The sequence below is a fragment of the Staurois parvus genome, unplaced genomic scaffold (assembly GCF_062004578.1).
Source record: "Staurois parvus isolate SC_StPar_1 unplaced genomic scaffold, SC_StPar_1.0 ptg000058l, whole genome shotgun sequence".
Lineage (NCBI taxonomy): Eukaryota > Metazoa > Chordata > Amphibia > Anura > Ranidae > Staurois > Staurois parvus.
This window is the reverse complement of record NW_028317854.1, coordinates 1,009,127-1,034,056: the sequence shown is the minus strand read 5'-3', so window position 1 is coordinate 1,034,056 and position 24,930 is coordinate 1,009,127. Positions and strand designations below refer to the sequence as shown.

The following is a 24,930-nucleotide window of genomic DNA, read 5'->3' as shown; positions in this document are numbered from 1 at the left end:
CTTTTTTGTGTGGTGTTCGCACTTGCACTTTTTTTGTGATCACTTACGGGTTTTTCGTTGTAGTTTGCACGTTTGCGGACTTAAAAAAAAAAATAAAAATTGCTACCCGAGTACTGCACTTCAGGTGGGTGGTCCTGCATCTCCACCTGCTTGCCTCTGGTACCAGTTCTGGGACTGCTCTAGCTGCTTGCCTGTGGTGCCAGCCCAGAGATTCTTCCTGTTCTTCGCTACCAATGACCTCAATGTAATAGATGATGTCACAGAGGCTATGGGCAAGTTGAGATTTATGTACCATGCTGTTTACTGAAGTAGTAATCATTCTCTAGTATCTGTGATTACAGAGCCTTATGCAGGCCATAGACGGGGAGAAAAACGGCAGATTTTTCTTTTAAAAAACGAAAAATCGGTCGTTCAAGCGGCCGACGTTACCATCAATGGTAAAAAAAATCGGCCGATTTTCATCCTGTCTACAGCCGGCAAAAAGTGTCCCTGCAGAGAGCTCCGCTATTTCTTTGACAGTTCTCTGACAGTTCCTTGACATTTACAGTGGTTGCAACATTGTATCTATTTGTTTCCATTTAGGATACCGATGTTTTTATTCGGAAACAAATAGATACAATGTTGCAACCGCTGTAAATGTCAAGGAACTGTCAAAGAAATAGCGGAGCTCTCTGCAGGGACACTTTTTGCCGTACTGGAATTCCTCTAATTTTTCATCCTTCTTCTTCTTCTCCTGCTTCATCATCATCCTCTTCTTCTTCTTCTTCATCATCATCCTTTTCTTCTTCTTTTTCTTCATCATCATCATCCTCTTCTTCTTCTTCTTCATCATCATCCTCTTCTTCTACTTTTTCATCATCATCCTCCTCTTCTTCTTCTTCTTCTACTTCTTCTTCCTCTTCATCATCATCATCCTCTTCTTCTTCTTCTACTACTTCTTCTTCCTCTTCATCATCATCCTCTTCTTCTTCTACTTCTTCTTCCTCTTCATCATCATCATCATCATCCTCTTCTTCTTCTACTTCTTCTTCCTCATCATCATCCTCTTCTTCTTCTTCTTCTACTTCTTCCTCTTCATTATCATCATCCTCTTCTTCTACTTCTTCTTCCTCTTCATCATCATCATCCTCTTCTTCTACTTCTTCTTCCTCTTCATAATCATCATCCTCTTCTTCTTCTACTACTTCCTCTTCATCATCCTCATCCTCTTCTTCTTCTACTTCTTCATCTTCATCATCATCCTCCTCTTCTTCTTCTTCTACTTCTTCTTCCTCATCATCATCATCCTCTTCTTCTTCTACTTCTTCTTCCTCTTCATCATCATTATCCTCTTCTTCTTCTTCTTCTACTTCTTCTTCCTCTTCATCATCATCATCCTCTTCTTCTTCTACTTCTTCTTCCTCTTCATCATCATCCTCTTCTTCTACTTCTTCTACTTCTTCTTCCTCTTCTACTTCTTCTTCTTCTACTTCTTCTTCCTCTTCATCATCCTCTTCTACTTCCTCTTCATCATCATCATCCTCTTCTTCTTCTTCTACTTCTTCTTCCTCTTCATCATCATCATCCTCTTCTTCTTCTTCTTCCTCTTCATCATCATCATCCTCTTCTTCTACTTCTTCTTTCTCTTCATCATCATCATCCTCTTCTGCTTCTTCTACTTCTTCTTCCTCTTCATCATCATCATCATCATCATCATCATCATCCTCTTCTTCTTCTACTTCTTCTTCCTCTTCATCATCATTATCCTCTTCTTCTTCTACTTCTTCTTCCTCTTCATCATCATCATCCTCTTCTTCTTCTACTTCTTCTTCCTCTTCTTCATCATCATCATCCTCTTCTTCTTCCTCTTCATCCTCTTCTTCTACTTCTTCTTTCTCTTCATCATCCTCTTCTACTTCTTCTTCCTCTTCATCATCCTCTTCTTCTTCTTCTACTTCTTCTTCCTCTTCATCATCATCATCCTCTTCTTCTTCTTCTTCTACTTCTTCTTCCTCTTCATCATCATCATCCTCTTCTTCTTCCTCTTCATCATCATCATCCTCTTCTTCTACTTCTTCTTCCTCTTCATCATCTTCATCCTCTTCTTCTTTTTCTTCTTTTTGTCTTCCTCTTGCAGGTCACTGCTCATGCGCAGATTTTTTATCGGTAAAAAATCGGCCGATTTGCCCATTATTGCCGCAAAAATCGATTTTTTTCCAGCTTTACCGAAAAAAAAAAAGGCTAAAATACCGAAAAACGGCCAAACAAATAGCCCACTAACGATCCGAAAATCGGCCGATTTTATTTTCGGCCGAAAAATTGGCAGATTTTTGACCCATCTATGGCCTGCATTAATGAGACTGTACTACCACCTTTTACCAGAATTGAGTGTTACTTGTGAGCCACTAATTAAAGTCAATACAGGTGCGCTGACATCAAACACATCTGCTATTCATGTGTATATAAGCCAAAAAAATTATTAATAAATGTCGCGCTCCCAATCTGAGTGAAAATATAAAAAAATATATATAAATCAGCTTAATAAATCCCTAAAACATAATCTAAATAATAATCCCAAAAAAAACATCCTAATGATCAAATCCAAAAACAATGTGATCAAAAAAACAAAAAACAATGTGATCAAATAAATATATAGTGACTACTATAAAACAAAATATTGAATAATGCAAAAAAGTCTGTTGAAATAAGGTGACAACTCCCAGTGATGTAATTTAAATAAAATATAAATTTCCGGTGATTCCTTAGTGTGATTAAATTGTGCGCTCATCTCCTTATTAGCCTATGATAGGCTTACTGCGCTTTTTGTTCACTTATGGAACTTTTGAAACCTGTGTTGCATCAAATGAAGGGTGGTGGGTATCTCTCAGTTGGCTCCCCGTACTCCTATCCCTGCAGGGATCTCTCTCTCCTGCTGCTACTCTCTTGTTTAAGTGTTGAATTGAGTGTTACTTGTGAGCCACTAAATAAAATCAATACAGGTGCGCTGACATCAAACACATCCTCTATTAATGTGTATATACAGTGAGGAACAGAAGTATTTGAACACCCTGCGATTTTGCAGGTTCTCCCACTTAGAAATCATGGAGGGGTCTGAAATTCACATTGTAGGTGCATTCCCACTCTGAGAGACAGAATTGAAAAAAAAAATCAGGAAATCACATTGCATGATTTTTAAAGAATGTATTTGTCTTGCACTGCTGAACATAAGTATTTGAACACCTAAGAAACAGCAAGAATTCTGACTCTCAAAGACCTGTTACTGTGCCTTTAAAAAGTCCACCTCTACTCCACTCATTAATCTAACTTAGCAGCACCTGTCTGAGCTCTTTAAAGACACCTGTCCACCCCACAGTCAGTCAGACGCCAATTACTACCATGGGCAAGACCAAAGAGCTGTCAAAAGACACCAGAGACAAATCTGTGGACCTCCACAAGGCTGGAAAGGGCTACAGGGCAATTGCCAAGCAGCTTGGTGAAAATAGATCAAGTGTTAGAAAATGGAAGAGGCTAAAGATGACTGTCAGTCTCCCTTGGACTGGGGCTCCATGCAAGATCTCACCTAGTGGGGTATCACTGATGATAAGAAAGGTGAGATATCAGCCCAGAACTACAAGGGAGGAGCTGGTCAATGACATGAAGACAGCTGGGACCACAGTTTCAAAGGTCACTGTCGGTAGAACACTACGCCGTCATGGTTTCAAATCATGCATTGCACGGAAGGTTCCCCTGCATAAGTCATCACATGTCCAGGCCCGTCTGAAGTTTGCCAATGACCATCTGGATGATCCAGAGGAGGCATGGGAGAAAGTCATGTGGTCAGATGAGACCAAAGTAGAACTTTTTGGTCTAAACTTCACTCGTCATGTTTGGAGGAAAAAGGATGAGTTGAATCCCAAGAACACCATCCCTACTGTGAAGCATGGGGGTGGTAACATCATGCTTTGGGGGTGCTTTTCTGCGAAGGGGACAGGACGACTGTACTGTATTAAGGAGAGGATGAATGGGGCCATTTATTGTGAGATTTTGAGCAACAACCTCCTTCCCTCAGTCAGAGCATTGAAGATGGGTCATGGATGGGTCTTCCAACATGACAACGACCCGAAGCACACAGCCAGGATAACCAAGGAGTGGCTCCGTAAGAAGCATATCAAGGTTCTAGAGTGGCCTAGCCAGGCTCCAGACCTAAATCCAATAGAACATATTTGGAGGGAGCTGAAACTCCGTGTTGCTCAGCGACAGCCCCGAAACCTGACAGATCTAGAGGAGATCTGTGTGGAGGAGTGGGCCAAAATCCCTGTTGCAGTGTGTGCAAACCTGGTCAAGAACTACAGGAAACGTTTGAACTCTGTAATTGCAAACAAAGGCTTCTGTACCAAATATTAACACTGATTTTCTTAGGTGTTCAAATACTTATGTTCATCAGTGCAAGACAAATAAATTCTTTAAAAATCATACAATATGATTTCCTGAATTTTTTTTAAAAATTCTGTCTCTCAGAGTGGGAATGCACCTACAATGTGAATTTCAGACCCCTCCATGATTTCTAAGTGGGAGAACTTGCAAATTCACAGGGTGTTCAAATACTTTTGTTCCTCACTGTAAGTTCCAAAAAATGATTAATATATGTCGTGCTCCCAATCTGAGTGAAAATATAAAAAAATATATATAAATCAGCTCAATAAATCCCTAAAACATAATCTAAATAATAATCCCCAAAAAAACATCTTAATGATCAAGTCCAAAAACAATGTGATCAAAAAACAAAAAACAATGTGATCATATAAATATATAGTGACTACTATAAAAATACATTTTGAATGATGCAAAGACGTCTCTGCTGAAATAAGGTGACAACTCCAGTGATGTGATTCAAATAAAATCAGTTTGCTCCCCGTACTCCTATCCCCGCAGTGATCTCTTTCTTCTGCTGCTACTCTCTTGTTTTCCTCCTTAGGTGTTTCTCAGTGAGAGAAAAATGCAAAAATAGTGCCTTATCCTTTTAAGGTTAATTTACTTTATTATGTGCCCAAATGCACTCACATTCAATATCATTTAAAATTGCTTTGTTAAAATCAATAGCCGATTACAGCATGCTCGGTGTATACTTGCCGTCCACGAATGGTCTGTGACGTCGTAGCCCCTCCCCTACACATTACGCTGCAGGTCGCATGGCTTCATCAGGGATTTGTGATTCACAGAGCCTGGAGTATTTGGGGATAGTCCTAGACATCGTTCAGGCAAAGGTATTTCTGCCTCCAGGAAAACATTGCGCCCTGAGGAATGAGGTTTGCAGTTTAAAAGCCAAGACGTAATCTTCAATTCACCTCTGTATGAGGTTGCTGGGAAAGATGGTGTCCTCGTCCAAGGCTATTCTCTATGCTCAATTCCACTCCAGACCACTGCAAAGGAACATTCTGACTGTTTGGAACAAGAAGGTTCTGGCCCTGGATTACTGTATGTCCCTGTCTCCAGAGGTACTGTGAAGCCTGAATTGGTGGTAGATGACTCTCAATTTCGGCCTTTGGTGTGGAAATTGGTAACCGCCGATGCCAGGCTCTCAGTTTGGGGGGCTGTCCTGGAGGAGGCTACAGTTCAGGGAACATGGCTTACACAGGAAAGGGTTCTACCCATCAATGTCCTGGTACTTCTGGCAGTGAGGGTGGCTCTGAGCTATTGGACATCCAGGCTTCAGGGTTGGCCTCTAAAGATTCAGTCCGACAATGCCACAGCAGTGGCATACATCAACCACCAGGGGTGTACCAGGAGTCAAGGGGCTCAGGAGGAGGTGAATTACATCCTGACCTGGGAAGAGAGATATGTTCCAATTTTGTCAGCGGTGTTCGTTCCGGGGGTGGAAAATAGGCAGGTGGATTATCTCAGTCGCCAGTGGTTGATTACAGGGGAATGGGGTTTGCATCCTGAACTTTTCAAGGGAATCTGCCAGTGATAGGGTTGCCCAGATGAAGATCTATTGGCATCCAGGTTCAATAGCAAGGTTGGTCTTTTTGTGCCCAGGGTAAAGGACCCTCGAGCGGCAGGGGTAGATGCCTTAGTGATTCTTTGGAGCCAGTTTTCACCGATTTATGCCTTTCCTCCAATTCAGCTGCTGCCACGTCTTTTACGCAGTATTCAGGAGGATTCTACTCAAGTGATACTGATTGCTGTGGCCTGGCCCAGGAGGGCCTGGTATGCAGACATAGTGAAGATGGCAGTAGACAGGCTGTGGTCCCTGCTGTGTCAGCCAGACTTGCTGTCTCAAGGTCCTATATTGCACCCAGCTTTACGGTTGCTAAATTTGATGACATGGTTATTAAAACCCAGATCCTAAAGGATAGGGGAGTATCATATTGTGTCATCCCCATCATGTTCAGTGCTAGAAAGGTAGTATCTAGGAACATTTATTACAGAACTTGGAAGGCTTACATTTCCTGGTGTGAGGTCCGGAAATGGCACCCACGAAAGTATGTGATTGGTAGGATTCTGTCGCTTCTCCAAACAGGTTTGGAGAAGAAATTGGCTGTTGGTACCATTAAGAGCCAGGTTTCAGCATTAGCTGTTTTTGTCCAGAGGCCAATTGCATCTCCCTCTTTGGTTCGCACTTTTTTACAAGAAGTGATGCGTATTGCTCTTCCTGTCAGGTTGCCTTTGTGTCCTTGGGACCTGAACTTGGTTTTGGAGGTTTTGCAAAAACCACCATTAGAGCCTATTAGAGAGATTCCAGTGGTCCTGTTGACTCATAAGGTTTTGTTTCTAGTGGCAATCACTTCTACAAGATACAAGGGTATCGGAGCTGGAAGCTATTTCTTGCAGAGAACCATTTATGGTTTTGCATTTTTTTTTACCAAAGGTGGTTTCTAGTTTTCATCTCAGTCAGGGCCTTCATGCTTTCCTAGGGCTTGCTCAGCAAGAGAAAGATCTCTGCATACCTTGGATGTGGTACGCTCTGTAAGGGTCTTCTTGAAGGTGACAGCACAGGTCAGAAGGTCAGATGCTCTGTTCGTGCTGCCAGAGGGGCCTAGGAAGGGGCAGGCAGCATCCAAGGTGACTATTTCACATTGGATCTACTAATTGATTATTCAAGGCTCTGGTTTGAAAGGTAAGGTCAGACCCTTTCGGGTGAAGGCACACCAGAAGTGTGGGGGTATCTTGGGCAATCCACCATCAGGCGTCAGTGGCTCAGGTTTTAAAGGCTGCTACATGGTCATTGATTCACACATTCACAAGGTTCTACCAGGTTTATGTTAGAGCCGCAGAGGATTCTGCCTTTGGCCGCAGTATTTTACAGATGGCTGAGTAGGTCCTGAGGGATTATTGATGGTGGCTATCATGGTGTCACCCTCCCCTCAAATTTTTTTATTTGGTGTACATCGAGGTTAACTCCAACGGTAAAGATATTGCCTATTTAAGTTTATGAGAAATCACTGCACAAACAGCAAGAAGATTTCTGAATAGAGGTATTTCTGTAGAAGACAGGCTTTCTACTGCCTTGAGCACTTAGCAGCCCGCAATGTAGACAGCCAGGGTTCTTTCCTGGTTTTTTCTTTTGGTTCAATAAACAGTCCAGGGGTATTCTCTTTTTGTTTAGTTTTTTTTTATTCTTGGGTAACTTGGATGGGGATAGGGAATTGAGTGGGATACTCCAAAACTATGTGCAAACAGGAGGACAATCTCTTTTCTGTAGAACTATGATCCATCTCCTAGCAAAAGTGAATAGTGGACTGAGCCTTGTAGAAGCAACTTAAGAAATCAGAGTAGAGTCCTTTCACTAAGAATTAAATAGACTGAGCTCTTCAGGACATCAGCATTTGCATTTGTGAAAACATTTTAGGATTCTAATAATTATAAAAAATAATGTGCACTACCAGAAAAAATATCATAAAAATTATATAAAATATAAGTTGCAAACACAAGTGATTACACTCAATAAATAAAATAGAATACAATAGTGTTGCGCTACCTCTTACAATATAATAGTAGTGTGATGAAAATAATACTGTGATGAAAATAATAATTAGTATGATCAATAAATATACAATGCCCGAGTGTAAATAAAGTCAAGTGCTTAATCAGTCCTAAAACTGAATAAATCTTGTGCCTCCACAGATAGTGCTCCACAGCAAAAACAGTTCTTATGCTTAAACTGGCAGTGCTCCACCACAAAATGAATTCAGTGCCCCTCCACCTGAAAATAAGATGGCTGCTCACCTCAAATAGTGGTCCTATATAACAACATAGGTCTAACAAGCATAATCACTCCATAAATGGACTCCAGATGGCAGCAAAGGGCTTGTAATAAACATTAGCGGGGATGGTAATTAGAGATGAGCGAATCGAACCTGGCGAAGTGGAATTCGTTTCGAATTTCAGGAAAAATTCGATTCGCATCGAATCCGAATTTTAGCAAACTTCGGGTGCACGAATCAAATTTTTCCCGATCAGCCGGCAAAAGTGTCACTGCAGAGAGCTCCGCTATTTCTGACAGTTCTGACAGTTCATTTACAGCGGTTGAAACATTGTATCTATTTGTTTCCATTTAGGATACAGATGTTTTTATTCGGAAATAAATAGATACAATGTTTCAACCGCTGTAAATGTGAAGGAACTGTCAGAGAACTGTCAGAAATAGCGGAGCTCTCTGCAGATACACTTTTTGCTGTACTGGAATACTTCTTCTTTTCATTCTTCTTCTTCTTTTCATTCTTCTTCTTCTTCTTCTTTTCATTCTTCTTTTCATTCTTCTTCTTCTTTTCATTCTTCTTCTTCTTCTTTTCATTCTTCTTTTCATTCTTCTTCTTTTTCTTTTCATTCTTCTTCTTCTTCTTTTCATTCTTCTTCTTCTTCTTTTCATTCTTCTTCTTCTTCTTTTCATTCTTCTTTTCATTCTTCTTCTTCTTCTTCTTCTTTTCATTCTTCTTCTTCTTCTTTTCATTCTTCTTCTTCTTCTTTTCATTCTTCTTCTTCTTCTTTTCATTCTTCTTTTCATTCTTCTTCTTCTTCTTTTCATTCTTCTTCTTCTTCTTTTCATTCTTCTTCTTCTTCTTTTCATTCTTCTTTTCATTCTTCTTTTCATTCTTCTTCTTCTTCTTTTCATTCTTCTTCTTCTTCTTTTCATTCTTCTCATTCTTCTTTTCATTCTTCTTCTCATTCTTCTTTTCATTCTTCTTCTTCTTCTTTTCATTCTTCTTCTTCTTTTCATTCTTCTTCTTCTTCTTTTCATTCTTCTTTTCATTCTTCTTCTTCTTCTTTTCATTTTTCTTCTTCTTTTCATTCTTCTTCTTTTCATTCTTCTTCTTTTCATTCTTCTTTTCATTCTTCTTCTTCTTCTTTTCATTCTTCTTCTTCTTCTTTTCATTCTTCTTTTCATTCTTCTTCTTCTTCTTTTCATTCTTCTTCTTCTTCTTTTCATTCTTCTTTTCATTCTTCTTCTTCTTCTTTTCATTCTTCTTTTCATTCTTCTTCTTCTTCTTTTCATTCTTCTTTTCATTCTTCTTTTCATTCTTCTTTTCATTCTTCTTCTTCTTCTTTTCATTCTTCTTCTTTTCATTCTTCTTCTTCTTTTCATTCTTCTTCTTCTTCTTTTCATTCTTCTCATTCTTCTTTTCATTCTTCTTTTCATTCTTCTTCTCATTCTTCTTTTCATTCTTCTTCTCATTCTTCTTTTCATTCTTCTTCTTCTTCTTTTCATTCTTCTTTTCATTCTTCTTCTTCTTTTCATTCTTCTTCTTCTTCTTTTCATTCTTCTTCTTCATCTTTTCATTCTTCTTCTTCTTTTCATTCTTCTTCTTCTTCTTCTTCTTCTTTTCATTCTTCTTCTTCTTCTTTTCATTCTTCTTTTCATTCTTCTTCTTCTTCTTTTCATTCTTCTTCTTCTTTTCATTCTTCTCATTCTTCTTTTAATTCTTCTTTTCATTCTTCTTTTAATTCTTCTTTTCATTCTTCTTCTCATTCTTCTTTTCATTCTTCTTCTTCTTCTTTTCATTCTTCTTCTTCTTCTTTTCATTCTTCTTCTTCTTCTTCTTCGTCGTGCCCCGTGACTGCCCAAATGAGTGAAGTGTGCGGTGATTCTAAGATCGACGGCACTCATCTGCATGTCATACTGACTGACAGTATTATTTCTCTTCCCCAGCAGACTCCAAGGGCATTTAAATTAAAGGTACAGTGTTCTGCACTAATATAAAGGCTCTCTGAAGCCTAGAAACCCTTTAAATAAGTTAAATTTGCGGCGAATAAATTCGCATCGAATCGAATTTCTCCCGCAAATTCGGCGAATCGGCCGAATCGAATTTTTGAATAATTTGCTCATCTCTAATGGTAATACACGATCACCCACAGGCATTTCTTCAAAACTCAACCTCAGCATATAGGAAGAGAGAACAGCCTCCAATAGTGTAAAATAATTTAATAAATGAAAAAGAACGAACAGAGTAAACACTCACAACGTATCAGGATAGGTAAAGCGGTAAAACAGCAAATAATCTCCGAACATCTGGTCTGTGGGTCCGTAGTGATGTCACTAAGCTCCGCCCCATGCAATACACCACTAACCCACGTGGCTTAGTCAGGGACCCCTGATTATTTTTCATTTATTCAGAACGTCGCATTGCTGGAGCCAAGATGAGTGTAATTCCACTTTAAGTAAATGAAATGACTACTTTATTTACTTGTCCTATCCTACATAAAACAGGAGAAAATGTTTTTAATATTATACTGTCTTATATAAATATTTTATAGTACGAAGCTGTGATTTTATATATTTATTTTTGTTAAATTTAGGGATGTTGTTACTTTGGTTTCAAAACTTATCTTCATACTTTCTTCAGCTCACCTGTGTGATGGTATAAATGTAAGTATTTCATTATTTAGCTCAGCTATATGTAATTTAAGGGAATATTAATTAAAACGTAAAGAAATGACTGGGTGGAAAAAGTTTGTTTTTTTTCATAATCTATGCAAAAACATTGGTTCATTTATAGGCTGCTCCACAGTATTTGCAATTCATACATGATAGATTTCATAGTGGTCCCGTGGAAAATTAAAGTATGTTGTACATAATCAATGCCTGAGTCGAGTAATGTGCCAAATATGAGTCATAAATAAAATCATACAATTGTACAGTAATATCTTGGTTTACAAAGGCCTCGGTTAACGTAATTTTCGGTTTACGAATGAAAATACATTGAAAATAATGCCTTGGTTTACGAATTTTTAACGAATTGTGTTTGCAATATGTCAGTGCTGATTTTTATATGCAATTGCCAGCTTTTTTTTTCTTCACTATAGCTCACAAAATTAGCTGTCACTTTCCCCGGAGTTTGTTTCTTTTAAGAAACTAAAAGGAAAAGTGTTTCTCTTAACTCGTGGAAATAAACTAAAATAAAACTTTCTTTCTTTTAGCTGGGGGGAAAGTGACAGCTGAATTTCTGAGCTATAGTGAAGAAAAAAAAAGCGGTAATTAAATTTAAAAACCGGCACCATAATAAATTAAAAAAATGGCGTGGAGTCCCCCCTCCCATCCATACCAAGCCCTTTGGGTCTGGTATGGATTTTGAGGGGAAAGGGGGGGCGAGCAAAAGCCACATTCCCTCAACATGGGGGGGTGCTTTAGGGCAGGGGGGCTCCCCCCAAAGCACCATGTCCCCATGTTGATGGAGACAATGGCCTCTTCCCCACAACCCTGGCTGGTGGTTGTGGGGGTCTGTGGGCAGGGGGCTTATCGGAATCTGGAAGCCCCCTTTAACAAGAGGGCATCCAGATCCTGCCCCCCCTATGTGAATGAGTATGAGGTACATGGTACCCCTACTCATTCACAAAAAAACAAAAAGTGTAGTGTGAAAAAAGACAAGACATGGTGTCAGGAATGGACTTGCCAGTAATGGTGGGACTCACCTGCCTTGTGGGCTGCAGTACCAGGGCTGGCCAGTGGGTGCTCTCAGCAATCAGAGACTCAACCCTGCAGTCAGCCAAACACCTGAAGCTGATTACGGAGGTGAATTTAAGGGATGGCCAGACCTGCAGTCTGGGCCTTGGTGTGTGTTTTTCTATGGGCCCCTGTATCTTGTTACCTGCATTCCTGTTCCTGCCTGACTGACTCGTTGCCAACCCTGCCTGATCCTGACCTCTGCTGACTTCTCCTGTTTGATCCCTGGCTTGTGACCCCGACCATTCTCTGCCTGACCCCCTGTACCTACCTGCCCGTTTGTTGCTGTACCTGGCTCGTGACCTGACTACTCTCTGCCTGCTCCTCCTGTTCCTACCTGCCCGATTGTTATTGACCCGGCCTGCCTGACTATGCTTGAATTGTATGTATTGTTATCTGTGGGTGGCTTGGTTTGGTTCGTTTGCACTTTGTTTATGTTTTAGTATTGCACTGCGTTTTGTATTGTTAGTATTAATAAATAATATTGTTTATAACATATCTGAAGCCTGCGTTTCCCTGCGTCAGTTCACATACCTCTGGTCATACCCGGAGCCCTGACATTACACCAAGGCCAATCCTGACCAGAAGTGGCTGCACAGGAAAGCCATCTTGGCTTGTTGCTGGGAAGGATGGATCTTGATGAGGTTGTGTATTTGTCGCTGCTGGTTTTTGATGACAGAGAATATGCTTATCAGACTCTGAGGGAGTATACCCGGGATCAACTGCTAGAATGTATACGGATCGCTCATGTTCTAGTAGATCAGGGCACAGAGTTCTCTGAGGTGCAACCTTTGATTCAGGTTTGTGTAGAGTTGGCTTCATCTGGTACCCCTGAAAGCAGGAATTACTTTTTGCCACCATTTAGTGCAGACCAGGTAGAGTCCCTGGTATGGTTATTAGAGGATGATGTGGATTGCTTCTTGGAGCATTATGCTGCATGTTCACCACAGGTATTAAGGGATTGTATAAACGCAGTGCAGTCTTTGACCAGACAGGCTTTGTGTAAGCTCAGCTTTGTTCAACCCATACTGCAGACATGGTCAGACTTGTTGCACCCAGCCTCAGTCAGCTTGCAACGTCATTCCTCTGCTCAAGGCACTCTTCCTGCATCCCCGACAGCACCCCCAGTGACGGCCCAGTATACTCTGCTAACTACCACATACCAGTCCCCTGCTCCCACTCGCTGCACCTATCCTTTCTTTGGCCCTGTGGAGAGGTCCTCTGTGGCGGCTGCTCCCTCCTCTGTTCCATCTTCCAGCTCTTCTCTGTCCTCAGCTGCTCCATTCGTTTGCAGACCTGCGTTTACTTGCAGTGCTCCAGTAGTTAAAACCAGAAAAAAGCAAAAATTCTTTCCAACCAGTACCATCCTGCCAGTATCCAAACCGGTGAGCCTGCCATCTGAGAACCTGCCTTCCGTGGTTTAGCCTGGTGCCTCGGCACCCGCACTTCAGCCTGATGTCTCTACCCAGCCTGATGTCTGTACCCAGCCTGATGAACTGATCCAGCCTGATGATCCTATCACGCCTGATGACCCAGTGCCCGCTGTCATACCTGGTGACCCGATGCCCGCTGTCGAGCCAGACGATCCAATGCCTGATGACCCAGTGCCCGCTGTCATGCCTGGTGACCCGATGCCCGCTGTCGAGCCAGACGATCCGGTACCTGATGACCCGGTGCCCGCTGCCATACCTGGTGACCCGATGCCCGCTGTTGAGCCAGACCATCCAATGCCTGAAGACCCAGTGCCCGCTGTCATGCCTGGTTACCCAATGCCCGCTGTCGAGCCAGATGATCCAATGCCTGATGACCCGGTGCCCGCTGTCGAGCCAGACGATCCGGTACCTGATGACCCGGTGCCCGCTGTCATACCTGGTGACCCGATGCCCGCTGTCGAGCCAGACGATCCAATGCCTGATGACCCAGTGCCCGCTGTCATACCTGGTGACCCGATGCCCGCTGTAGAGCCAGACGATCCAACGCCAGATGACCCGGTGCCCGCTGTCGATCCAGTACCTGATGACCCGGTGCCCACTGTCATGCCTGGTGACCCGATGCCCGCTGTAGAGCCAGACGATCCAGCGCCAGATCACCCGGTGCCTGCTGTCGAGCCAGACGATCCGGTACCTGATGACCCGGTGCCCGCTGTCGTGCCAATTGACTCAGAGCCCACTGTCGTGCCTAGTGACTCGGTGCCCACTGCCTTGCCAGATGACGCGGTGCCCGCCGCTCCGCCTGGGGGCCCGGTGCCTGCCGCCCCTCCTGGGGGTCCGGCGCCCGCAGCTCCGCCTGGGGGTCCGGCGCCTGCCGCTCCGCCTGGGGGCCCGGCTCCGCCTGGGGGCCCGGTGCCCGTCGCTCCGCCTGGGGGCCCGGTGCCTGCCGCCCCTCCTGGAGGCCCGGTGCCCGCCCCTCCTGGGGGCCCGGCGCCTGCCGCTCTGCCTGGGGGCCCGGCGCCCGCTGCTCCGCCTGGGGGCCCAGCGCCTTCTGCCCCACCTGGGGGCCCTGTGCCTGCCGCTCCTCCTGGGGGCCCGGTGCCCGCCGCTCCACCTGGGGGCCCGATGCCCGCCGCTCTGCCTGGGGGCCCAATGCCCGTCGCTCCGCCTGGGGGCCCGATTCCTGTCGCTCCGCCTGGGGGCCAGGTGCCTGCTGCTCCGCCTGGTGGCCCTGTGCCTGCTGCCCCGGTGCCTGCTGCTCCGCCTGGTGATCTGGTGCCTGCTGCTCCGCCTGGTGATCCGGTGTCCAGCCCGATGTGCCTCTGCCCGGTGTCCAGCCCGCTGTGCCTCTGCCCGGAGTCCAGCCCGATGTGCCTCTGCCCGGAGTCCAGCCCGATGTGCCTCTGCCCGGAGTCCAGCCCGATGTGCCTCTGCCCGGAGTCCAGCCCGATGTGCCTCTGCCCGGAGTCCAGCCCGATGTGCCTCTGCCCGGCGTCCAGCCCGATGTGCCAGTCTTTGATATCCCTCCAGTTACCAGACCCGGGCGGTGGAACATTTTGCCCAGCTAGGACTGTTTGGAGCGTCCTGAGGCCACTCCTTGAGGGGGGGGTACTGTCAGGAATGGACTTGCCAGTAATGGTGGGACTCACCTGCCTTGTGGGCTGCAGTACCAGGGCTGGCCAGCGGGTGCTCTCAGCAATCAGAGACTCAACCCTGCAGTCAGCCAAACACCTGAAGCTGATTACGGAGGTGTATTTAAGGGATGGCCAGACCTGCAGTCTGGGCCTTGGCGTGTGTTTTTTTATGGGCCCCTGTATCTTGTTACCTGCATTCCTGTTCCTGCCTGACTGACTCGTTGCCGACCCTGCCTGATCCTGACCTCTGCTGACTTCTCCTGTTTGATCCCTGGCTTGTGACCCCGACCATTCTCTGCCTGACCCCCTGTACCTACCTGCCCGTTTGTTGCTGTACCTGGCTCGTGACCTGACTACTCTCTGCCTGCTCCTCCTGTTCCTACCTGCCCGACTGTTATTGACCCGGCCTGCCTGACTATGCTTGCATTGTATGTATTGTTATCTGTGGGTGGCTTGGTTTGGTTCGTTTGCACTTTGTTTATGTTTTAGTATTGCACTGCGTTTTGTATTGTTAGTATTAATAAATAATATTGTTTATAACATATCTGAAGCCTGCGTTTCCCTGCGTCAGTTCACATACCTCTGGTCATACCCGAAGCCCTGACACATGGTCTTTGGCAAGTCCTTTATTAAAAGAAAAAACTAAAAGAATGTCCCCCACCGTCACTGCCGCTGCTGCTGCCGCCCCAAACCAAGAATAAATGTCACATGGGGTGGGGTCACATGTGTGATGTCCCCAGGTGGCCCCGCCCCTTACATATTTAAGAACTGTCAAACCACCGGAGCAGGCAGAAGGCTGGAAGCCATCGTCGGAAGCGGAGCTTTTTTAAAAAAAATTCTTTCTTCGGGTCGGCGGCGGCAGCGGTGACAGCTGGCACCGTGATTGACGTTGGATCTACTGCAGGGGACATTCTTTTAATAAAGGATTTGACAAAGATTGTGTCCTGTCTTTTTTCGCTCTACACTTTTTGTTTTTTGTGAATGAGTAGGGGTACCATGTACCCCATACTTATTCACATGGGGGGGGGCCCAGGATCTGGATGCCCCCTTGGTAAAGGGGGCTTACAGATTCCGATAAGCCCCCTGCCCGCAGACCCCCACAACCAATGGCCAGGGTTGTGGGGAAGAGGCCCTTGTCCCCATCAACATGGGGACAAGGTGCTTTGGGGGGGAGCCCCCCCTGCACCAAAGCACCCCCCCATGTTGAGGGCATGTGGCCTGGTATGGTTCAGGAGAGGGGGGTGCGCTAGCTCTCGCTCGCCGCCCCCTTTCCTGACCTGCCAGGCTGCATGCTTGTATAAGGGTCTGGTATGGATTTTGGGGGCGACCCCCACGCCATTTTTTTTTTAAATTTTGGCTTGGGAGTTCCACTCAAAATCCATACCAGACCCGAAGGGCTTGGTATGGATGGGAGGGGGGACCCCACGCCAAAAATTATTTTTTTAATTGTCGGCAATTCTTTTAGATTCAGCTGTCAGTGGGGAACCTTGCTGACAGCTGAAACATTAACACATGGTTGTCACTACTAAAATACCGCATGACTTGATAAAATAACTCATGTGGTATTTTAGTAGTGTTTACTTTTTTCTGATCTCTGGAACGGATTAATTGGTTTTCAATGCATTCCTATGGGAAACAGCGTTTCAGTTTATGAATTTTTCGCTATACGAAAAGTCCTGCAGAACGAATTAAATTCATAAACCGAGGTATTACTGTAGTTTATTACATATTCAGAAAAATATTAGGAGACTATTAAAAAAGCAGTTTCTTGCAATTCCCTGCTACAGAGAGAGGCCAAATGAATACACCAGCTGAAGGCTACTATCCCTCTGAGTCTAATTACAGTTTAGGCTTTAAATGCTTCCTTTACACTGAATTATTGATTATCATTGAATAGGTTGTGATTTCTTGTTTGTTCATCCTGGGGGGAGGGGGGGGTACATATGTTCTGAGGCATCTGGCCGCCACCTGTCTGACACCCCCCTCCCCCCCTTAGAGGTGTTGAACCATATCTATGGGCATGATACTTCACTCCTTATATTTAGTCATGTTAGTATACAAGTTATACATTAAAAAAAAAATATATATATATTTATATATATATATATATATATATATATATATACACAGCATGATGTACAATTGTATTTAGTGTTGTTTTGTTTAAAGGTTTTCCTGTATGTTGCCCTATGCAGGAGTTGCTTACTTTGTGTGGGCACTGTTTGAACACATGTAGGGGGTAGTTTTGAATGCCCCCATCTGTGTGGGGTTTGGAGCCACTGAGGATCTTTTTTGATGTTGTAAAGGTTGTAAGTGTGGACCACTCTTTTTTGGATTCTGCTTCCTGTTTCCCCTCTTGTTTTTCTCTACATTTCCACCCCACCAATGGTGGGTTACCAGCTTGTGTTGTGACAATGGTGTGTGCCTATGTCTGGAAGGCACCTAGTCCAAAATGGCAGCTGATTTCACTGACATCACACAATGGGTGTCCTGAGCACACAAGGATTGGGGGAGGCAGCATGGATTAATAGCAGCCATTATACGCATGAGACTGACATGTTCCCAGGGACCAGTTGGACTCATGCGCCATATGGTGAGCAACAATGTTTGGCAACAAGGAAGGATAATGGAGACTGGTACATACATCTTGGTGTTTCATATCATTATCAGATTTGGTTGAGTTTAAGAAAAAGGATGTTTCCTGCTACATTGAGGGTGATTAACCAGCCCCCTCCCTGGTGAAGGAGACACCTGCTAGAGGTAGAATGAATTGCATAAGGCTGGCCATAGAAGGTTCAAATTTCAGCCAGTTCAGCAGGAGATTTGAACCATGTATGGGTGGGCTGAATATACCAAGTTGATCGATCAATCAACTTGGGTACAACCAACCTGCTGAATTTTACATGCGATTATTGCTAGTGGCTAGTAAAGCCACTGCCAATATTCACTATCTTCTCTCGATGTGGATGTCATCCCCCACGAGGAGAATATAATGGCATGGCGGTAATACTGTCTGTGGTTGCAGGAAAGAAATTTGCTCAGTGTATGGGCTTAACTTAAAGACAGATAATGGGGATAAGCTGATTTGATGGGTTTTGAATGTGTATCCCTCCTCTGTTTAATAGGTTACCAGTGACGGTTTACCTCTAGCACCCTTGAGAAACAGAGCATTGGAGGAGTAACTAGATATATCAGGTATGACGTATAATGCAGTTTTCCCAAAGGATGAAAACTGAAACTCAGAGGCTATAGTTTGAGCATCTTTAGGTGTGTATCTGTATACTTTCACCTCTGTTAATGTCATAGTAATTCCATTCTATCCAGGGATACTTACCTTATGGTGTGCATATCTTTTGTAAATATCTGTAGATAATTTAAGGACTTCAAGGCTAGTTTGAATACTATCTTCCTCCAATGGTCCCCCAGAATGTCTATACCATCATGTTAGTGTGATGTTTTGGTCCCATAGGGCTACATTATTTTCTTATTTTTTGCTTTATTCTTATGTAAGTGTCAAAATTATTCATTGTATATGGATGTAGAGATAGTAAGACATAATAATTATTATTATTATTATTATAATACATAATATATTGCACCAACAGTTTGCGCAGAGCTTTACAACATGAGGGCAGACAATACAGTTATAATACAATTTTATAGAGTAAGAATCCGAGGGCCCTGCTCGTTAGAGCTTACAATCTAAAAGGGGGGAACAAGTAATACAAAAGGTGATAACTGTGGGGAATGAGCTGATGGAGACAATAAAAGTACAGTTGTTAGGAGGAGGCAGGATAGGCTTTTCTGAAGAGAGGTTTTCTGGGGTCACCTAGGGCTACCAGCACACTGGCTTAAAATTGCTGCTTCTACAGGAGTTTTATGTTTTGCCTGTAGAAGCAGCTCAGTGTTCTCCTATGTGTCCATACACATTAGGTAGATTAGAGGCATATTTTAGGCTCAACGTTTAGAGGCAGGGGAAAAAAAACAAACATTCTGGTTTGCGTTTTTGATTGGAGCTTTTTGGCAGAAAAAATGCTAAACTTGCCTAAACTTTGTGCAAAAAAAAGTTCTATATCAGAATTTTTTTCTGCCATGGAAACTGGTGTTTTTTTTAAGCCCGGTGTGCATGGAGCCAAAAAGTGGACAGATTAGGAAATAGTCGGACAGATTGGGGTAGGGAATTCCATAGGATGGGGGAGACTTGGAAGCAGGAGGTCTTGAAGGAATGAAGAGAACGATTTGGTTGCTATTTTGAGACCAGGTTAGTGATATAGCTGGAGGCAGAAATGTGAATGGCTTTGTAAGTTGTTAGTATTTTGACTTTGGTTTGTTTGGTAAGTGACAACCAATGGAGGGATTGGCAGAGAGGAGAAGCAGACACTGAATGGTTGGTAAGGTGAATGAGTCTGACAGCGGCATTCATGATGGACTGAAGGGGGGATAGCCTATGTAAGGGTAAGCCAATGAACAGGGAGTTGCAGTAGTCGAGATGAGAGATAACCAGGGAGTGGATTAGGAGCTTTACAGTGTCATTGGTTAAGAATGGGCGTATTTTGAAGATGTTGTGGAGGTTGAGGCGGCAAGCTTTGGAAAGTTATTGGATGTAGGGCTGAAAGGAGAGTTCAGAGTCCAGGTTTGCACCTAGCATCCTGGCATGCGGTGACAGGTTAATAGTTGACTCGTTGATCTTGACAGAGGAGTCAGGGGAAGGGGCACATGAGCTTGGTTTTGGACAGGTTGAGTTTGAGGAAGTGGTGTGACATCCAGACTGATATGTTGGTCAGTAAATTAGTGATGCATGAGGAGACTGATGTTGTGAGCTGAGGTGTAGAGAGATCCAAGAAAAGAAGCTTGGGGGACTCTGACGGAGAAAGGAAGAGGAGAAGAGGAAGTAGAATTGTGAAGGTATGGTGGGATAGGTAGGATGAGAACCAAGGTAGAGCACAGGCATGGAGATCAAAGGAGTAAAGTTTATTCAGGAGGGGGGTGGTCAACCGTATCAAAGGCAACCAAAAGGTCCAGAAGTATGAGTATAGAATAGTGTCCTTTGGTTTTAGCTGTCAGTAAATCGTTTGAGTTTTAGGAGAGCAGTTTCTGTGGAGTGTTGAGGGCAAAATCCAGACTGAAGGTGATCAAGAAGGTTATTCTTAATGAAGTGGTCACTTAGTCAGTTGAAGGCGTTCAAAGAGTTTGGAGGAAAAGATTGTTAAGATTGGTGGGGTCCAAGGAAGGCTTATTACGTATGGGAATGACCAGTGCATGTTTTAGAGAGTTGGAGAAGATGCCAGAAAAGAGGGAGAGATTGAGGATGTGAGTTGGAGAGTTTAGGATAGTGCCAGAGGCTGACTGCAGTATTTGAGAGGGAATAGGGTCCAGAGGGCAGGTGGTTGGGTGGGCATTAGAAAAAAGTTTAGCAACCTTGTCTACAGTAGTAGGGTTGAATAAGGGAAGTGTTGAGTTTTCCTGTGGACATGGGGTGTTAAGTGGGGGGGGGGATATCTGTAGAGTGGAGATTTCGTCATGAATTGTATCAATCTTATTTTTGAAGTGATTGGCGATTTCCTGGGCAGTGAGTGAGATAGTGGGTGGAGGCAGTGCAGGATGAAGTAGAGCGTTAAAGGTAGAAATGAGTTTATGTGGAATGTAATATGTAATTATTTAAATATTATGCTATGACCTTCGTTGCCTTGATCTCCTGAGGAAGCAGATCGCAAAGAGCATTGAGAATACAGCCACCTTATATGTAAATATACGTAAAGTGGACTCTGAAAACGAGCAATGTATAATTTGTAATTTTGAGCATATGGGTAAAGTATGCATGTACAGTATATCCACATTTAGAAGTGGTGGTCGAGAGACCAGATGATAAGATATAGTCCTGCATTTTAAGATCACTGATAAATTAAAAGTTTATTATGGAATTGCAAGACTTTTTTTATGGTCTTTTAATATTTGTCAAAATATGAAATAAAGTATAATTGTATGATTTTTTTCAACTGGTCTTAGACTCATCTAAAAAGTCTCACCCCAACTAAAAGACTGATAATGTACAGTATGATTTTTAGGAATGTGGTACTTTTGGTTGCTCTTCACATTACAAAGCTGTTTTTTTCATAAGATAAACGTATACAACAATTAACATTCAATATTCTGTTATAGGCAGTCTGTGGTGGAATATTAAGAGGAACAGGAAGGCAAAAAATTGGTGCGATTACAATTTTTTTGGGCTATTACCTCATTGGTCTTCCAGTTGGATTATCACTGATGTTTCCAGCAAAACTCGGGGTTTTAGGTACGATCATATATTGCATATATGGCAAGAATATGTATGTGTATACAATGTTTCTGTCTGCCTAAGCTAAATTGGTAGATCAGCATTATCAGATAAATTGTCAGAGAATGCATGAACAATTAATTTAGCCAGCTAAATCAATCGAATCACACAACCTCCAATACTAAAATTATTTATAAAAATAATTTAACTGACTTAATTATTCTAAGTTAGTTTTTACCCAAGCAAAATTCTTTAAGAACACAAACCAGATCAGTGTGAGTATGGACTGGAGATTATGAAATCAATTAATATTTGTTTCACAAAGTCACTTTACGGACACCATTTAATAATAGTCAGATTGTGATACATATAGATACTGCGATAATTGTGCTTAAATTGAATCGATGAAATTAATTTGAATTAAATGCAGTCATTATTTGCTCCCCATAAACAACATACCCACTGATAACTATAAGACTATAATCTGTGTTTTTTGGAATTCAATTGCTTTTCCCCTGCAGTAGGAATAAGTGTCAAACTAAATAAAATTGAATGACTATACAGCCCAAGAACAAAACAAAACAAAAAATTATCTTGCTTGAGTAGCTATGCTATTGTGTAGAGAACGGTTTAGGTTGCAAACAGGAATATGGCAACTGACATCCATCTAATCAAGCAAAATCAACAGAAAATAATTATAATTACCCTCCAAGTATCAGGTAACCTTTTTAGATAACTGATGATCAGACCCAAAGATGGCTGCCAATTAGTGGGTGGATTTGATCTTCCCTAAAATGGCATTTCTTCTTTAGTTGTTGAGTGTCTTAAGCAGGGGGGGACTGACCATTTGGAAACTCAGGCACTGCCTGTGGGCCGGGGTCAGTAGGGGGCCCCATGAGATGCCCCTGGTACCTTTTTCATAGGCTTTTCTGAGTTTGGGCATAGACACAGGGGCCCCATGATCCCCTATTGCCCGGGGGCCCCATGAGTTGTCAGTCCGCCCCCGGTCTTAAGATGATATGAATGTCCTCGTGAGGTGGTGTCTACCTTCCAGATGGTATGGGTAGATGTTCTTCCCTTTGTGAGTGTTCCTCCCTGCTTTATCTAGTTGTGAATAATACACTCATAAAATTTGAATAAATCTGGCCCAGAAAGTGGCACCTTCTCTATGATTGGGGGATCTGTTTAACCACCTGTTTACTGGACACTTTTACCCCCTTCCTGCCCAGGCCAATTTTCAGCTTTCAGTGCAGTCACACTTTGAATGATGATTGCATGGTCATGCAACACTGTACTCATATTAAATTTTTATCATTTATTTTTACACAAATAGAGCTTTCTTTTGGTGGCATTTAATCACCACTGGGTGTTTTATTTTTTGCTAAACAAATGAAAAAAGACCGAAAATTTTGAAAAAACAAACAAGTTTTTCTTTGTCTCTATTATAAAATTTTGCAAACAAGTCGTTTTTCTCCTTCACTGATGTGCGTTGATGAGGCTGCACTGATGGGGCAACACTGGTGGGCATTGATGATGAGGCTGCATTGGTATGCGGCACTGATAGGCAGCACTGAAGGGCACAGACTGGTAGCACTGACAGGTACTGATGGGCACTTTTGGGGCTGCACTGAAAACCATGGCACTGATTATCAGTGTAGATGTCTCCTTTCACAATTGCCAATTATTGGCAGTACTTTCCTCATGTTGTAACAGTATGAGGAAAGTACTGCCGGTATCCGGTAAGTAACCGGTACATGGTGATAAGCTGTGATTAGACACAGCTGATCACATGGTAAAAGGCCGCTGTGATTGGCCCTTTACCATGTCATGTGATCAGCTGTGTCCAAATGACACAACGATCAAGAAAGCGCAGGGTGTGCCCTACTAGGGGCGTGCGTTTTGGGAGGACATCATATGACACCCTCTCAGAACTGAATGACTGCACTGTAGCAGTCATTCAGATATAACGCGGTCATGAAGTGGTTAACGCGGAGTTGCAGATGGTTTTTGTGTTTATTAAAAGTCAGCAGCTACAAAAACTGCTTTTAATAAGCACACACTTACCTGTCCCGGGCACTAGGCTGTGACAGCTTTCAGCTTCACAGCCTGGTACCCACTGCGCATGCGTGAGTCGCGCTGAGCTTCCTAATTGGTCTGGCAGCCTTCTGGGACCTGTGAAAGTTCCCAGAAGACTGCAGGAGGGAGGAGGGGGCCAAACTTCTGACTCACTTCAACGCAGTGAACTGAGCTGGAAGTGGGAGCGGGTACCTGTCAAAAACATTTAACAATGAAAACCAGCGCAAACCCACATATTCAATTGCATTACTCAACTTGAAAAATCATTTTTTTGCTAATAAAGATATATATAATAAATTATATATAAATAAATTAATATAAAAATAAAAACATTAAATTAAATTCATAAGTCCAGTGACAAAAAAAATCAAGTGATAAAAAATCGAAAAAGTCCCAAAAAAAAATATATATATTTAACAGTCACGTGACAAAAATAAATCAATTTATAATTATCATTGGATTCTTCCGTGTTACTGATCCCTTCACCATCCACCAGTGCAGAAATCAACATTAACCGCACTCACCAGATATTAGTAAGTCACACGCCTTTCAGGAATATTAAGGGCTCCTGGACCCCCTTTACTTTTGTGAGACCTCCAAATGCTGTTTCCTCTTATATTTGGGTACCTCTTCTGCTTACTCCTCTCACCGAATCCCCCAAAGAAAATCAGGAAAAATAAAAGACCATAGCGTGATACCGTAGTAATCTCTCCTCCAAATAATCTCTCCAGACCACTCACATTCTTTTGCGGGATATAACCCGCCTTTTATTCAAAACAACAATGATTTTCTTCCAAAATGATCCACTTTTCAGGTACACCGACTTCTTATAAGAGACCCCACAGTCTAGTGTGCAGCAGGATGGCAGACCTCAGCTACAGACTCATCTACTAGGCTAAGATGGCCCCTTGGAACGCACCGCTCGGCGTGCGCTCCACTCACCGGAAATGACGTCAGACGACGGACCAGGCAACCGGAAGTGCGTCAACGCGTTTCACCCCACCCACAGGGCGTTATCAAGACGCTCATTACCACTTCCAAGCCGCTTATAAAGCATTAGGGGATCCCTCCCACTAATTAATCTGGACACAAAACCTGGACACAGGCATGTCCATCACAGTCATTCAGATATAACGCGGTCATGAAGTGGTTAACGCGGAGTTGCAGATGGTTTTTGTGTTTATTAAAAGTCAGCAGCTACAAAAACTGCTTTTAATAAGCACACACTTACCTGTCCCGGGCACTAGGCTGTGACAGCTTTCAGCTTCACAGCCTGGTACCCACTGCGCATGCGTGAGTCGCGCTGAGCTTCCTAATTGGTCTGGCAGCCTTCTGGGACCTGTGAAAGTTCCCAGAAGACTGCAGGAGGGAGGAGGGGGCCAAACTTCTGACTCACTTCAACGCAGTGAACTGAGCTGGAAGTGGGAGCGGGTACCTGTCAAAAACAGTGGAGGGGGGCGAGGCACATAAGCGGAGCTTCCGCTTTTCAGTGGAACACCACTTTAATAACCAAATCCCTGTTTAGTCAAGCATTACCTCCCTTGGCCACTGGGTGTCACCCTCAAATAAGAAATTACTATATTAAAGTGGAGTTCCACT

General features: G+C 43.2%; 1 protein-coding gene across 2 annotated transcripts in view; it reads left to right on the top strand.

Annotated features, from left to right (window-relative positions):
* The window catches only part of LOC149469843 (multidrug and toxin extrusion protein 2-like), a 169,633-nt gene that overhangs the window by 112,036 nt on the left and 32,667 nt on the right, over nucleotides 1–24,930 (top strand). Inside the window, exons 13-14 of one of the 2 annotated variants that reach the window (XM_089668441.1) lie at nucleotides 10,774–10,843; nucleotides 21,141–21,273. In XM_089668441.1, coding sequence (XP_089524567.1) covers nucleotides 10,774–10,843; nucleotides 21,141–21,273 — 203 coding nt within the window. Of the gene's footprint in view, nucleotides 1–10,773; nucleotides 10,848–21,140; nucleotides 21,274–24,930 lie in introns of both variants that reach the window. The other variant, XM_089668442.1, reaches the window with a different exon arrangement.